The sequence below is a fragment of the Perognathus longimembris genome, chromosome 13 (assembly GCF_023159225.1).
Source record: "Perognathus longimembris pacificus isolate PPM17 chromosome 13, ASM2315922v1, whole genome shotgun sequence".
Taxonomy (NCBI): domain Eukaryota; kingdom Metazoa; phylum Chordata; class Mammalia; order Rodentia; family Heteromyidae; genus Perognathus; species Perognathus longimembris.
This window is the reverse complement of record NC_063173.1, coordinates 63,155,308-63,170,750: the sequence shown is the minus strand read 5'-3', so window position 1 is coordinate 63,170,750 and position 15,443 is coordinate 63,155,308. Positions and strand designations below refer to the sequence as shown.

Here is a 15,443-nt window from a genome sequence, read left to right as displayed (position 1 = left end):
TTTGTGGACGTGGGGCTGGTTCTGAATTCCAGTTCCCAGAGGCCCCAGGCCAGGCCCCATGGGAACACGTTTAAGAGCCTACTGCAGGTGAGAACACTGGTGGTGACCTTGGAGTGAGGGCGGGGCCCTCGGTGACACCGGAAGAGCTTTCCCGGGTTCCTAGGAGTGCACGGTCTGTAACGGCTCAGATTTTCCAAAGCCGCGCCCAGCCCAGGCCCCCGGAGCACTGAGGCCTGCGCTCTCAGTGGTGCCTGGTGGGGTAGGGGCCCTGGGCCTGGCCCCCAGCAGGCAGCAGTGAGGGCCAGGTAGGCGGGGCCCAGTTTCCGTCTCAGGACTCCTGCTGGACAGGATGGACAGGAGCCCTGAGTACACGCTCCCTACCCCCCAACCCCCCCCCGCCCCCGGCCACAGCAGACACATCACAGCCAGCGGCAGAGCTCTGTATTTCTCCAGTCCACGCCCAGGGGGAGGCCACGGCCCAGCCTACAACAGGTCGTAGAAGTAGTCCAGTCCTTGGCCCAGCTCCCAGATGGAGACCCCAACGCCCAGCTCCCTGGCCAGCTCCAGTCGTACCTGTAGGGACTGTGGCACAGACAGCGGGGTGGGCGCCTGTCCCGCCCCTCTGCACAGGGCCCTGGAGGCCACTCACCCCACAGGGCAGTGCAGCTGGAGTCGGGCTGCAGGGCGGAGGCTCAGGCTGTGGAGGGAGGGGCTGGTGGGGAGCAGCACGGTGCCACCTCCTGCCTGACCCAAACCACCGCCCGCACCCAGTACCATGGCCGGCACCCAGAAACGGCACATACCTTCAGAGTCGGGTAGAACACCAAGTGCCTCCCGCCGCGGCTCCTGTGGGACAAGGGGCGTCTACCACCGTGCCAGGCTTGGCGGGACCAGGGGCTGCCTACCACACCGGGCTTGGGGCTCCCACCCCCCAGGCTGGGGCAAGGGTTCATGCGGGGGTTAGATGGGACTCTGGACCCAGGCCCTGCAGTCCCCCCACATCTGTCTCCCCCAGGGGCCTGCTGCCCACGGCCCGGAGAGCTGTATGCACACGCCACTCACTTCTTGTACTCGAAGAAGTGCTCTGCAGCCTGGCCGTCCCACACCATACGGGGCTTGTGGTCCTTCAGTGTCTGGATATACCTGGAGAGGCCAGATGAGGGGTGGAGAGGGCTGGGCCCTCGGCCCCAGGGGGCTGCAGCCATCCCTGCACACCTGGAGGGCCACGGGGCTCGCGCGGAACGGGGCTCACAAGTCAGGGGACCCTGGGCTGGGGATGTGGCCTCGTGGCAAGAGCGCTTGCCTCGTATACATGAGGCCCTGGTTCGATTCCCCAGCACCACATATACAGAAAACGGCCAGAGGTGGCAAAAAGAAGCCAGGGACGGTGCTCAGGCCCCGAGTTCAAGGCCCAGGACTGGCAAAAAAAAAAAAAAAAAGTCAGGGGACCCACAGTGACAGCGAAGGGAGGCCAGTGAGCTTTCTGTTTTGTTCAAGGCTAGCGCTCTGTCACTTGAGCCACACAGCTCCACTCTGGCTTTCTGGTGGTTAATTGGAGATGAGTCTTATGGACTCCCGCTCAGGCTGGCTTTGAACCGTGAGCCTCAGATCTCAGACTCCTGAGTAGGTAGGCTCACATGTATGATTAAGTCACCATCAGTGCCCAGCATGAAATGGGGAATATTACGGTACAATGATTATATTGTTCTTCAAGGAATCACAAGACCGCAGACTGGAAGGGTCAGGAAGACCCACCTAGCCATGCCACAGAGCCTCTGAGACCAAGAGGGTGTCCTGTGTATTTCCAAGGGAAGGACATTCTCTGGCCTGAGATTCTCGGCCTGGAGTGCCACTCGACAGAGTGCTTTACAAGCAGTCTGTGTAAAGCTTGTAAAGACCTGCTTTACAAGCTTTTGTTCTAGAAAGAGCTCCACATGAGGAAAGCAGGATGCCTGGGTAAGTGGCGAGCTTGGCGTAGAGCCTAAGGGCTCCACCAAGGCTAGAGGCAGGAACGGACCACAGAACTGCCGACTCCCAATCCTACAGCAGATCCAGCAGATCCAGCGTGGGGCCTCCAGCCTCCTGCAGCGTGCCTGGGCCAGGCAACGACCCTCCAGACACCAGCCGGAGGACAGTTCTGACCCCTCTGGCCACAGCCAGATGACGGGCAGGACAGGACCAGTGGAAGCTGGGCTGGGGATGCCCGTGGCCCAGACTGCCCAGGGCCCGCTCTACAGACTCAGTCCCATGGGAGCCGAGTGGACAGCTGGCAGGCAGCAGGCAATATCTGGGTTTGCCCAGAGTGTTTGGGGCACCCCATGCGGAGCCAGGTGGAGGTGGGGGAGCCCAGTGGGATGGGGTGGGGGAGCCATGCATCCGAGCCTGACCTGCAGTGTCTGAGCTCACGGTAGAAACCAAGATGCTCACTACGGAAACTGCCTAGGGTCACTTGCTGGAGGTGGTGTACTTAGTTAGCAACAGTAGGGCTGACCTACTGGAATGGCGGGTTGCATGGACCACGCTGGCCACCTGGGCCGTGCTGGTCATCTGAGACGCACTGGCCGCCTGAGACGCACTGACCGCCTGAGACCCGCTGGCCGCCTGGGCCACACTGACCGCCTGGGCCACACTGGCCGTCTGAGACCCGCTGGCCACCTGGGCCACACTGGCCGCCTGAGACCCGCTGGCCACCTGGGCCACACTGACCGCCTGGGCCACACTGGCCGCCTGAGACCCGCTGGCCACCTGGGCCACACTGGCCGCCTGAGACCCGCTGGCCACCTGGGCCACACTGACCGCCTGGGCCACACTGGCCGTCTGAGACCCGCTGGCCACCTGGGCCACACTGGCCGCCTGAGACCCGCTGGCCACCTGGGCCACACTGGCCTCCTGAGACGCACTGGCCTCCTGAGATGTACTGGCCGCCTGGGCCGCACTGGCCGCCTGAGACCCGCTGGCCGCCTGGGCCACACTGGCGGCCTGAGACGCACTGACCGCCTGAGACGCACTGGCCTCCTGAGAAGCACTGACCGCCTGAGACGCACTGGCCTCCTGAGACGCACTGACCACCTGGGCCACACTGGCCTCCTGAGACGCACTGACCGCCTGGGCCACACTGACCGCCTGAGACGCACTGACCGCCTGGGCCACACTGGCCTCCTGAGACCCGCTGGCCGCCTAAGACCCGCTGACTGCATGGGCCGCACTGGCCGCCTGAGACCCGCTGACCACCTGGGCCACACTGGCCGCCTGGGCCGCACTGGCCGCCTGAGACCCGCTGACCACCTGAGACCCGCTGACCGCCTGGGCCACACTGGCCGCCTGGGCCGCACTGGCCTCCTGAGACGCACTGACCGCCTGGGCCACACTGGTCGCCTGAGACCCGCTGGCTGCCTGGGCCACACTGGCCGCCTGGGCCGCACTGGCCGCCTGGGCCGCACTGGCTTGCAAATCCACCCAGGCTATTTGACTTTGCCACGTGTGGGCGTATCAGCCTGCTCAGGCTGATTCAGGGTCCCCACACTTCCTGGTCAGCTCGCCTTGCTTTATCACGCCACCCGTCAGCAACGGCTCCTCACCAAGAAATGACTCCTGATCCTGGTGGTGGTGGCGCGGGGGACGCGGCCCTGAGCAGCTTCCATGGGGGGGTGTACAGGTGGCTGCCCACCGAGCCCACCAGGCCCACACGTGGAGGCTTGGCTATCAGCTAAGCACAGGGACCACCACAGACACACTGCGGCCTCCGTTTCTCCTTCTGTGAGGGACACTGTGGCTCTCTTCCTACAAGAACATTCTGAGGTCCGGGCCAGAACACTTGGGGCTGTGGGAAGACAAGGCTTGTGTTAGGGGGTTGAGCCCCTGATGTCTGCTCTCTACCCTGCCCTGGGTGAGGAGACCAGGGCACATCGTGGCCTGCTATGCCAGCAGAGCTTGGGGGGGGGGGTGGGCTGAGTCCCCAAGCCACTGTCAGAGCTGGACTTGTTCCCTTTGGGCTGTGACACAGCTACCAGGCTTGTTTTTTGTTTTTGTTTTGCCAGTCCTGGGGCTTGAACTCAGGGCCTGGGCACTGTCCCTGAGCTTCTTTTGCTAAAGGCTAGCACTCTACCACTTGAGCCACAGCGCCACTTCTGGCCTTTTCTATTTACATGGTGCTGAGGAATCGAACCCAGGGCTTTATGCATGCTAGGCAAGCACTTTACCACTAAGCCACATTCCCAGCCCCCTGCCAGACTACTTTGAAGGCAGAGACTCAGCAGGCCAGCCAGGGTTCTGCAGAAGCTTGACCACAGTTCTAAGAATACCACTCTGCCGAGTACACTCCCGGCTCGTAGCACTAACGCAGCATGGCCGCTGGCCTGCGTGAGCCCGCCAACTGCCCACTACAGGGGCCTGGCTCTGCGTATGGCTGGCAGATGGTGGAGCCGCACAGCTCCTTCCACCCTCAGAACGGTCTTGGGCCCAGTGCTGGGGGCTAAGGCGGGGCTGAGGGAGGCTGCCAGGACTCTTGCTAGAAGGGCAACTGCATCCAGAATGAGCTGGAAGGACCTGGTGCTCAAGAGGTTTGCCTGTGCTGTACACTCAGCCATTAACCGCATGGGAAGGACCATCGGCAGGCACTCAAGGACAGCATCCCCGCGAGCTACGACTGGGAAATGCCTACCCCCTGCGCCAACATGCTTCCCCGTTCCCTCACTACCCCAGACTGCGTGACGCCACCCCTGCCCCTTGCCAAGCCAGCCTGAACCCTCCACACCACCCTTGCCCCTTGCAGAGCCAGCCTGACCCCTCCACGCCACCCCTGCCCCTTGCCCAGCCAGCCTGACCCCCTCGAGGCCACCCCTGCCCCTTGCACAGCCAGCCTGACCCCTCCACGCCACCCCTGCCCCTTGCAGTGCCAGCCTGACCCCTCCACGCCACTCCTGCCCCTTGCCCAGCCAGCCTGACCCCTCGATACCACCCCTGCCCCTTGCCCAGCCAGCCTGACCCCCTCGACGCCACCCCTGCCCCTTGCCCAGCCAGCCTGACCCCCTCGACGCCACCCCTGCCCCTTGCACAGCCAGCCTGACCCCTCCATGCCACCCCTGCCCCTTGCAGAGCCAGCCTGACCCCTCCACGCCACCCCTGCCCATTGCAGAGCCAGCCTGACCCCTCCACGCCACTCCTGCCCCTTGCCCAGCCAGCCTGACCCCTCGATACCACCCCTGCCCCTTGCAGAGCCAGCCTGACCCCTCAATGCCACCCCTGCCCCTTGCAGAGCCAGCCTGACCCCCTCCACGCCACCCCTGCCCCTTGCAGAGCCAGCCTGGCCCTGTGACACCATCCCTGCCCCTTGCAGAGCCAGCCTGACCCCTCCACACCACCCCTGCCCCTTGCAGAGCCAGCCTGACCCCTCCATACCACCCCTGCCCCTTGCAGAGCCAGCCTCACCCTTCGATGCCACCCCTGCCCCTTGCAGAGCCAGCCTGACCCCTCGATTCCATCCCTGCCCCTTGCAGAGCCAGCCTGACCCCCTTGCTGCCACCTCTGCCCCTTGCCCAGCCAGCCTGACCCCTCGACGCCACCCCTGCCCCTTGCAGAGCCAGCCTGACCCCTCGATACCACCCCTGCCCCTTGCAGAGCCAGCCTGACCCTGTGACACCATCCCTGCCCCTTGCAGAGCCAGCCTGACCCCTCCATACCATCCCTTCCCCTTGCAGAGCCAGCCTGACCCCTTGACACCACCCCTGCCCCTTGCAGAGCCAGCCTGACCGCTCGACACCACCCCTGCCCCTTGCAGAGCCAGCCTGACCCCTCGATGCCACCCCTGCCCCTTGAAGAGCCAGCCTGACCCTGTGACACCATCCCTGCCCCTTGCAGAGCCAGCCTGACCCCCCTTGCTGCCACCTCTGCCCCTTGCCCAGCCAGCCTGGCCCTGTGACACCATTCCTGGCCTGGAGAAGCAGGGTACTCCTGCTTGTCTCAACATTATTCTTTCTCTTCTAGATTCACCTACACCAGTGGTATTGGGCCTCAAGAGGAAGAGGCCTGAACCTTGACCCTGCTGGAAGACACTGGGTTTGGGCAAAGATGGTTGACTGAACCATGGGGGTTCTGCCTGAAGTGGGCTCCCCAAGTGGAGGATTGCTCTAAGAACCGATGGTTGGGCAGCAGATGAGTCTGAACCCAGGGAGGAAATAGGAATGGGGTTCCCACTCGAGGCTCAGTGAGACCTCCACCAAGATCCAGGTCCTCTGGGTGAGCAGGGCTGGTGGGAGGGCACCTTTCGGAAAGGCCTTTCAGGTGGACTTCGGACTCCTCTGCAGTTGTACACGCTCAGGTTCTCGGGTCTGGGGCATAGGACTCAGCAGTGTCCCAACTGAAGAGCGTAACTCTGTCCCCTCTCTTGGAGACAGGACAGCCAGAGACATCTTTGCAGCGCAGCTGCCAGCCTGCTCTACCACCCATCCCAGCACGGTGGGGGTGCCTGAGTCTCAGAATAGGTCAACGGGGCCAGTTAAGCTCAGGGGCCAGGCCTTGCTAAGATATAAAGGGGCTGGGTATGGAGAATCAATGTCCCCTCCCCTTGTACACAGACACACACAGAGCAATGGCTGTCAGGTGGGCCTGGAGCTTTGGAAGAACGTGGTGAGCAGAAGGAACAGAGACCTGGGAGCTGGAGTTAGCTGAAATCCTGTGACTGTGGCAGAGGGAAGCAAGCTCTGGAGCGGCTATGGGGTGTTTCATGCTGTTTTTCTGAGCTTTTGTATGATTCTCACAGTAAAATAGGAACAGGAATGATAAGAAGGGAAAAAATGCCAGGTGCCAGCATTTCACGTCTGTAAATCCTAGCTACTCAAGAGGCTGAGATCTGAGGATGGTGGTTTGAAGCCAGCCCAAGCAGAAAAGCCCCTGTGAGACTTATCTCCAATTAACCACTCAAAAACTGGAAGCGGCACTGTGGCTCAAATGGTAGAGCAAAAGAGCTCAGGGACAGCGCCCTGGCCCTAAGTCCAAGCCCTATAACCGACATATAAATAAATACACAAAAAGGAAACAAAAAGGAAAGGAGTCATGGCATCAGGGACAAGGCCTACTGCACTGGGCCCATCCTGTCCTGCCGTCTGCCTCACAGATGTCACCGGGGAGGGGGCACACTCTTGATGAAGGGCTGGCAGGTCCTTTGGAACAGGACATAGCGAGCAATGTAGCTGAGCCGCACAGGAGGGGAGGTGGGCTGAGGAAGTCCACCTGCTCTTCCCAGGCTGTGGGCCCAGCCACATGGAAAGAGGCCCCAGTGAGAACAGGCGTGTGGTGCCAACAGCAGAAGGAGAGGGCAGACGGTGGGAGAGGCTTTGCACTGACATGCTGTGACCCCACTCATGAGGGCGGGCACAGGTGGACTTCCAGAAAATGAAGGGGCGACTCGCTTCACAGGACAGCTAAGGACAGAAGGCCCACCCACCCTGTCTCCTTGGGGACAGGGGCCATGGGCCTGCGGGCTGAGCGCTGTAATCCTAGCTACTCAGGAAGCCGAGAGCCTGCCAGCTAGGCACCAGATCCTCCCACGGAGCACCAGAAAAGCTGGAAGTGGAGCTATGGTTCAAATGGTAGAGCTCGCCTTGCACAAAAAGCCCAGAGACAGTGCTTAGGCCCTGTCTTCAGCCCTAGGACTGGCAAAAAAAAAAAAAAAAAGAGTAGATGCCACACAGCCTGGGCATGACTTAGAGGGACAGTTAGGCCCAAGGAGGAAGGGTGAGAAATAGGTTTCAGAGGCTGGTCCATGGCCTAGACATCAGTGGGCTGAGTGGGGTCAGGAGGAGACTCTAGGCCTGCAAGCCTGGGGACGGTGAGGTAGCAGGAGCTGCATCCGCTCAGAGGGGGCTCAGTACAGTCCCGAGCCAAGACTCTGGGAAAGGCCAGGCCCCTCATGTCTGTGGGCAGCAATGCCTGTGTGGCACTCTTGCTGCGTCCCTCTCACTGAAGGACCAATGTCCCCACAGGCCAGGCCAGCACCCAAGTGGCACACCCTCCTAGATAAGCGTCCTTGAGGTGGCATCAACACTGGCAGCATTAACACTTTGGCTCTGCAGCCATGGGAAAAGACATGAGAACGAGCCTCAGTGGCGTGTCACAAGTGATAACTCTGCTGAGCTGGTATCCGTGCCAGAGCCCTGGCAAAGAGAGACCAGGCACACTGTCCTTCTGCAGGTCAAGGCCAAGTGGAAGTTACTGGATGCTTTCTTGGCCCACCTGCCCTCCTCCCCAAGTGTGTCTGAGTCCAGGCTGGAGCCTATCCAGTGTCTAGGCCCCTCTGTCCCCTTGGCTCTGGGGTCATGAATGCGAGGGAGGGAAGGGGGTAATTGGATAGGGCCCTTCTCAGCTAGGAAGGAGCTAGGAGGCAGTAACTGGGCTGGGCAAACCCACAATTCTAATAGGCACAGGGCAGCCTACGTTCATGCGAGTGCAGGTACACGTATCTGTAGCAGCCCCCACAATCATGCACGTACCTTCATCATCAGAATTTCTGAGGCTCCTAAGCTCTCAAGCCTCTAGAATAATCTGGGCAGGGTGCTGACGGTCTGACGGCCCAGGAGGCTCCCTCAGTCTGGCCTGGGCAGGCATATGGACTGCCACAAACGCCACTTCACCAGCCTGGGGCAACGCAGGCTGCGCCCTCTCTGTACCTGAGGACGTGTTTTCTAAGCGTCTCCCCAAACTTACAGGCTAGAGTCCTGACTCAGGACTGCAGGATGCACGTGTGTGTGTGTGTGTGTGTATGCGTGCATGCATTTGTGTGTGCATTTGTGTGTGCGCTGGTGCTAGGGCTTGAACTCAGGACTTGATACTCTTTTTCTTTTGCCAGTCCTGGGCCTTGAACTCAGTGTGTGGACGCTGTCCCTGAGGTCTTTTGCTCTAGGCTAGCACTCTACCACTTAAGAGCTACAGCTCCACTTCCGGTTTTCTGGTGGTTAGCTGGAGATTAGAGTCTCACAGACTTTCCTGCCCAGGCTGGCTTTGGCCATCTGAATAGCTAAGATTATAGGTTTGAGCCACTAGCACCCATCCTTTCTTGGATTTTTTCATTGAGGCTGGTGCTCTAGTATTTCATCACACCCCCACTTGCTTTTTTTTTTTTTGGCCAGTCCTGGGCCTTGGACTCAGGGCCTGAGCACTATCCCTGGCTTCTTTTTGCTCAAGGCCAGCGCTCTGCCACTGGGCCACAGCGCCACTTCTGGCCATTTTCTGTATATGTGGTGCTGGGGAATCGAACCCAGGGCTTCATGTATGCGAGGCAAGCACTCTACCACTAGGCCATATCCCCAGCCCCTCCACTTGCCTTTTTTAAATTAGAGATAAGAGCCTCTAGGACTTTTCTGCCTGGCTTGGCTTCAAAACATAATCCTGTACCCTCCTGAACAGTTAGGATTATAGGCATGAAACAGCAGCACCAGGCTTGGAAAAACCATCTTTAAAGAGGTGGTTAAAAGCTAGACATAGATGGCTCACGCCTGTAATCTTAGTTACTGAGGAGGCTTAGATCTAAGCATTTTGGTTTAAAGCCAGCCCAGGCAGGAAAGTCTCTGAAGCTGTCTCCATTTAACTACCAAAAAGCTCAGGACCAGCACCCAAATAAGTGAATGAATGAATAAATAAATAGAAAGGAAAGAAAGGTGGTCAAGTTAAAATGAGGCTGCCAGAACACAACCTGATTCAATAAGGCTGTGTTCTCATAAGAGAGGGTCAAGCTAGCTGGAATTATATATCAGTGGAAGAGCAAGTATTTATGTGCACAAGCAAGATCCTGGGGGGGTGGTTGTGGAGTAGAGAGAGAGAACACATAGAGACACAAATAATCACAACCTATGGACAGAGGGAAAAGACCATTTGCCTATGTGTAAGCCAAGGGGATGCCAGGAGGAGCCAGTTCTTTCAGCCTTCTAAACAGAGCGAACATTGCAAACTTCAGTGAGCTGTCCCGTGTGTGGTGGCTGTGATACCCTATGTGTGGTGGCCGTGCTGTCCTGTGTGTGGTGTTTGTGCTGCCCCTGCCCCGTGTGTGGTGTCTGTGATGACAATGGTGTCCACTGCACACCCCAAGACAGTGGTGCCCACTGCACACCCCAAGACAATGGCGTCCACTGCACACCCCAAGACAATGGCGTCCACTGCATACCCTAAGACAACGGTCCACTGCATACACCAAGACAATGGTGGCCAGCTTCTGTGTACACCCCAAGGCAGTGGTGCCCACTGCGCACTCCCAAGACAATGGTGTCCACTGCACACCCCAAGACAGTGGTGCCCACTGCACACCACAAGACAATGGTGTCCAGTTTCTGCGCACACCCCAAGACAGTGGTGCCCACTGCGCACTCCCAAGACAATGGTGTCCACTGCACACCCCAAGACAATGGCGGCCAGCTTCTGTGCACACCCCAAGGCAGTGGTGCCCAGCTTCCTCACATGCCTCCAAGACAATGGCAGGGCAACGATTCTCAGAGACAGCACCTGGGCAGACCTTATGTATCAAATTGGTACTATGGCAGGGTAGTCACTCTGAGGGGGGCTGGAGTAGGGTGGGCCCCGATACAGGACATGCACCTCCCACCCAGCCCCTATCTCTGACTCCACAATCTATGAATGCAGGGGAGTGCACCCCCACCCTCTCCACCTCCAGCTCTTTCCCTCTCCTGGGCAGTGACAGCCCCTCGCCACTCTTTACTGGAGACATCGTGAACTTGAGTCCAGGGACCCTAGCTCACCTGGCCCCGATGACAGGCTCACGGGCATCCTTGGAGGCTGCGTAGTCCATGCCGTAGAAGTTCAGCCCCAGGAGGATCTTGCTCCGCCACTGGGACTTAGGGTCCAGGACTTGGACACAGGCTCGAACCCAGGAGAGTGGTGCATTAGGACCAGGCCTGCAGGGGAATATGGGGAGGTGCTCTCAGCAGAAGGAAGAAACCCCGTGCCTGGCTGACTAGTCCTGTGGGCCATCCACCAGGCCGTCCTCCCTCTGCAGTCAAGAGCCAGGAAGAACCAAACTCAACCCATCTAAAGAGTGCTGTCAGCCCTGCGAGCGTGAGTGCCTGGGCCTGCTTCACAAGGGGCCAGGTGCGTGCAAGCAACCTCCCCATCCCCAGACCGGCAGGCATGGTCTGAGGCAGGAGCAGGTCCTTGCTGACAGAGCAGGGTCGAGGCCCGAGGAGGACAGAGGCGCCAGAGAGACCATGACTACGTTTCGGATGATAGGGGTTTGCCCCGGGCAGCCCCCTCCCCACAGGACCGCCTCTTCCGAACGTGAGGCAGGCCCAGCACCACCAGTTTCTACCAGGCAGGACCCAGGCCCAGAGAAGGCGACTGCCTGCCTGGGCTGAGCCACAGAGCCCATGGTAGGAGGGCATCTGCCTTTGAGGCCGGAGGGGGCCTGCAGCCCCTGGATGCCATGACAGGCCGAGGAGGCCCCACAGCCCACACTCACTGCTGAGATGTTGAGTAGTCATAAGTCATCAGGCTGAAGCCGTCGAGCACAGGGGCCAGCTGTCCCAACTCCTTGTGTGTGAACATGCCCAGCTGGTCAGTCCTGCGAGGAAGCAGACATGGCCACCTGAGCCTGCCACGCAGGGCCTGCTGGGCCCTCCCTGCTCTCTAGACCCACCTGAGCCTACCACGTGGGGCCTGCTGGGCCCTCCCTATTCCCTAGGTCCACCTGAGCCTGCCACGGGACCTGCTGGGCCCTCCCTGCTCTCTGGGCCCACCTGAGCCTGCCACGAGGGGCCTGCTGGGCCCTCCCTGCTCTCTGGGCCCACCTGAGCCTGCCACGGGACCTGCTGGGCCCTCCCTGCTCTCTGGGCCCACCTGAGCCTGCCACGAGGGGCCTGCTGGGCCCTCCCTGCTCTCTGGGCCCACCTGAGCCTGCCACGGGACCTGCTGGGCCCTCCCTGCTCTCTGGGTCCACCTGAGCCTACCACGCAGGGCCTGCTGGGCCCTCCCTGCTCTCTGGGCCCACCTGAGCCTGCCACGCGGGGCCTGCTGGGCCCTCCCTGCTCTCTGGACCCACCTGAGCCTGCCACGCAGGGCCTGCTGGGCCCTCCCTGCTCTCTGGGCCCACCTGAGCCTGCCACGCAGGGCCTGCTGGGCCCTCCCTGCTCTCTGGGCCCAGTCCACCAGAGGGAACAGGAGGGCCAGGCCAGCTTCACAGTGGCCCCTGATGTCAACAGGCACCATCCTTCTTCTCAGGGCCTCCCACTCTCAGTCTTGAGGGGCCTGGAGTGGCCCAGTGGCCACTAGTTCTGTGATTAGTGTGGACAGGGGTGTTTTCTACAGTGTCTTTGATTCCTATCTGCCTTTTCTCTGGCAGAAGGACCTCACACTAGTGAGTTCTGGGTTCCTCCTTGCAGGCCACCTTGTGCAATGCCTGGGCGACTGAGGGTACTTCTTCAGCCCTGGGCACCCCCATTGGTCAAGGTCTCCCTCCTCTGTCAGGGGTGGAACAACTCTACCAGACTCTGCACGGAGGCTGCTGCGCTGCCCACGTGTCCCTCCACTGCAGAGGACGACCAGGTGTCCTCAGGAGCAGAGCTCGGGGTCAGCAGTCCCTCAGCCGGACCCCAGGGTCCGCAGTGCTGTGGGAGTCCTGCGGAGGACCAGCCCCGTCCCCTCCCTAGCAGCTCTGAGTTAATCTGCTTTTGGTGAGTGGAAGCTTCCCCCCCGCCCCCCGCTGGAGCTGCATCCTGCCCAGTGCAGCCTTTGTGAGGTGAGTGAGGAGCACAATCGGCCGCATGAAGACAGGGCAGGTGCGCCTGTCCTCAGCAAGGGCTGGGCGAGGACAAGCGGGACATTACAACCAACTCCCCTGGGGCAGTGCCAGCGCAGCCTCTGAAAACGCCAGGGGTCTATGTGCCGGCACCTCAGCCCAGAGGCACCTGCGCACCCTCTCCACAGGCCTGGGCCTCGCTCCCGGCCACCGTCCACGGCCTGCTCTCCCTCGCTACCTCCAGGCAAAGGGCTCTGCCCAACCAGCACTTGCGTGAAGGGTGGAGGTCACCCTTCCCACTCTGGCTGGGGGCTCAGGGGCAGAGAGGGGGCTCCTGGAAAGCTGCTCCCACCTAGAGTCCAGGCCACGCCCCGAGGGCGGCCTCCATATTAGCTTCAGAGATTCAGGGCATTCCTGGCCGTCACACAGCTGAGGCACCCCAGCCAGCCACAGCACCAGGAGACCCAGGAACGAGCGCCCAGGGGAGACAGCAGAGCCCACAGTTCTGGGTGCCCTCCCAGGGGCGCCTGCAGCTCCCTGCCAGCTCCCACCCCGGGCCTGCGAGGCCGCTGGTCAGCGGGGTGCTGTCTCACCGCCCCAGGCACACGGGATCAGACGCTGTCTGTGCCTCCCATCAAGGAGGATGAATGAAGCTACCAGCCAAGAAAAGGGCCAGAACAGACTCTCAGGCGGGATCCCCTCCCTGGCAAGGGCGGGGCCACGGAGCTGCCCAGCAGACCTGGACTGGGAACCACGGGGGGTGGGGGGGCAGCACTCACGGGGGGGGGCAGCACTCACGGGGGGGACAGAGGGGTAGCACTCACGGGGGGGCAGCACTCACGGGGGGGACAGAGGGGCAGCACTCACGGGGGGGGGGCAGCACCACTCACAGGGGGTGGAGGGACAGACAGCACTTACCCAGGGGTGACAGCGGGGGGGATGACCAGGATGACCAGCAGCCGGGCGTGGTGCAGGGCCTCAGCCATGTGGGTGAGCATGTGGACAAGACCCCTACAAGAACCAGACGGTGAGGTTAGCCCAGAGCACCACAGGCCTGCCTGGTGCAGGTGGCCTCCAGGTGCGGCAGCTGGGTCCCGGCCAAGCCTGCCACACCCACAGCAAGGCCCTCCTAGGGACTTCTCATCCTGCCCCTGGGTGGCCCCCCTCTTCCTCACTCTCGGGGCACTGGAGCAAGGGTCTGTGCCGGGCCCCGAGAGTGCTGAGAGGCCAAAATGACTGGAGGTAGAGCAGAGTGCGCATGATGCCACAGACCTGAAGTGAGCCCAGCCCCATCACCAGTGGGCTCTGCTCAGCCTCAGGCTGACACTGCAGGACGCCTGAGGGCCACATCAGGTGGGACTTTGGGAAGTGAGGAGAGGGTGTGAGGTGGGCAACACACGTGCAGGCCACCAGCTGGGGGCAGAGGAAGGTGTGGGAGGCCGTTGGTGCACCCCAAGCCCCCCCCACCCCCTGTGGCCCACACAGGGAAGGTGGACCGTAGGGTGCCAAGGTAACAGCCGCTGTCCAGTCTCCGCCCTGCAGGTGGCTGTCCTGGAGGAGCTGGGCTGGTGCAGCCGCGACAAGGTCAGCATTGGTATGCTACATCCATGCTGGCCTTGGGGAGCAGCCCCACCTAGCGAGCTGATGGCAAATGTCACTCCATGACAGGGCTAAGGCCAGCACTGGCCAATGGTCCTGCCCCAGCATGGCTCTGCGGAGCAGCAGTGAGGCCCAGGTCCTCTCAATGGCTGGCTACTTGACAGTCGTGGCGTCTTTCTTTCTGACGTGTCTCGAATCGGGCTATCGTGTTTCATTGTGAGGGCCAGTGATTCCAATGTGAGAACTCTGGCCATGAGGGATGGGGGGCACTTCAGTTTCACTGTCCTTCCTTTCTTGGCCTAGAGTCTGCTTTGCAGGTGGCAGCACAAGCACAGACAGGCCATGCACAGAGCAGAGCCTGGGGGGTGCTGGGCCTCACACTTGTGTCCAGCCAGAGTGTCTCATCACCACCTGCTTGGCACATGTAGGTAATGAACAGGAAGGCCGCTGCCCAGGCCCCTGAAATCCCTGAGGGCCAGGAGCTTCGGAAGCCAATCCACTGGGGGAGGACTCTCCTGCCTGGTACTAATGCTGTGGGCTCTGGTGGGACAGTGGTGGATTGGCTTTCCTGGGGCCCACCACACCTGAGGGCTGGAGAGCCCCTATGGTCACTCTTAGGGGCTCAGAAAACCTGGGCATTTCCCGCAAGGAGTCAGACCTCATGACAAGGTTGGAGCTGGCCTTCATAGGACTGGGGGCTTCCAAGAGCCCAAAATGTATTTGCTCTGGGCATGGGGATGGCTGTAAGGGGCCACTCCAGAACTTCAGTGGGACCACCAGAAGCAATGTCCCCACCAAGGACTTTGTCCTCAGACCCTGCAGATAAGCCTGCCTCTGAGCCTGTGTCTAACAGCCAGTGCGAGTGACCAGAACCAGCTGAGCCTACCTTGGGACAGGACACTGGGCCAAGGCTGGCAGCCCCTCCTCTGCCTCGTTATGGGCCCAGCCTCTCTCAGGGTCAGGGTTGGGGTTAGCTGCAGAGCTGACATCCCTCGGAGTATGTGGCTGTCTCCAAAGGCTATCACACCACTGGCCACTTTGGGGAGAAGCTACCACAGGACCTTTGTTGTCTGTTGGGACAAGACCTGGGGCCCAGCTCTGCAAATGAAAT

At 60.9% G+C, this 15,443-nt stretch overlaps 1 protein-coding gene across 1 annotated transcript in view; it reads right to left on the bottom strand.

Moving 5' to 3' along the window:
- Positions 1 to 428: 428 nt before the first annotated feature.
- Chid1 (chitinase domain containing 1) overlaps positions 429 to 15,443 on the bottom strand; it is a 29,753-nt gene continuing 14,738 nt past the window's right edge. The window contains exons 8-13 of the mRNA XM_048359996.1: positions 13,652 to 13,744; positions 11,459 to 11,560; positions 10,743 to 10,898; positions 1,063 to 1,143; positions 804 to 846; positions 429 to 582 (exon numbers count right to left, since the gene is read on the bottom strand). Coding sequence (XP_048215953.1) covers positions 484 to 582; positions 804 to 846; positions 1,063 to 1,143; positions 10,743 to 10,898; positions 11,459 to 11,560; positions 13,652 to 13,744 — 574 coding nt within the window. The 3' untranslated portion in view covers positions 429 to 483. The remainder of the gene's footprint in view (positions 583 to 803; positions 847 to 1,062; positions 1,144 to 10,742; positions 10,899 to 11,458; positions 11,561 to 13,651; positions 13,745 to 15,443) is intronic.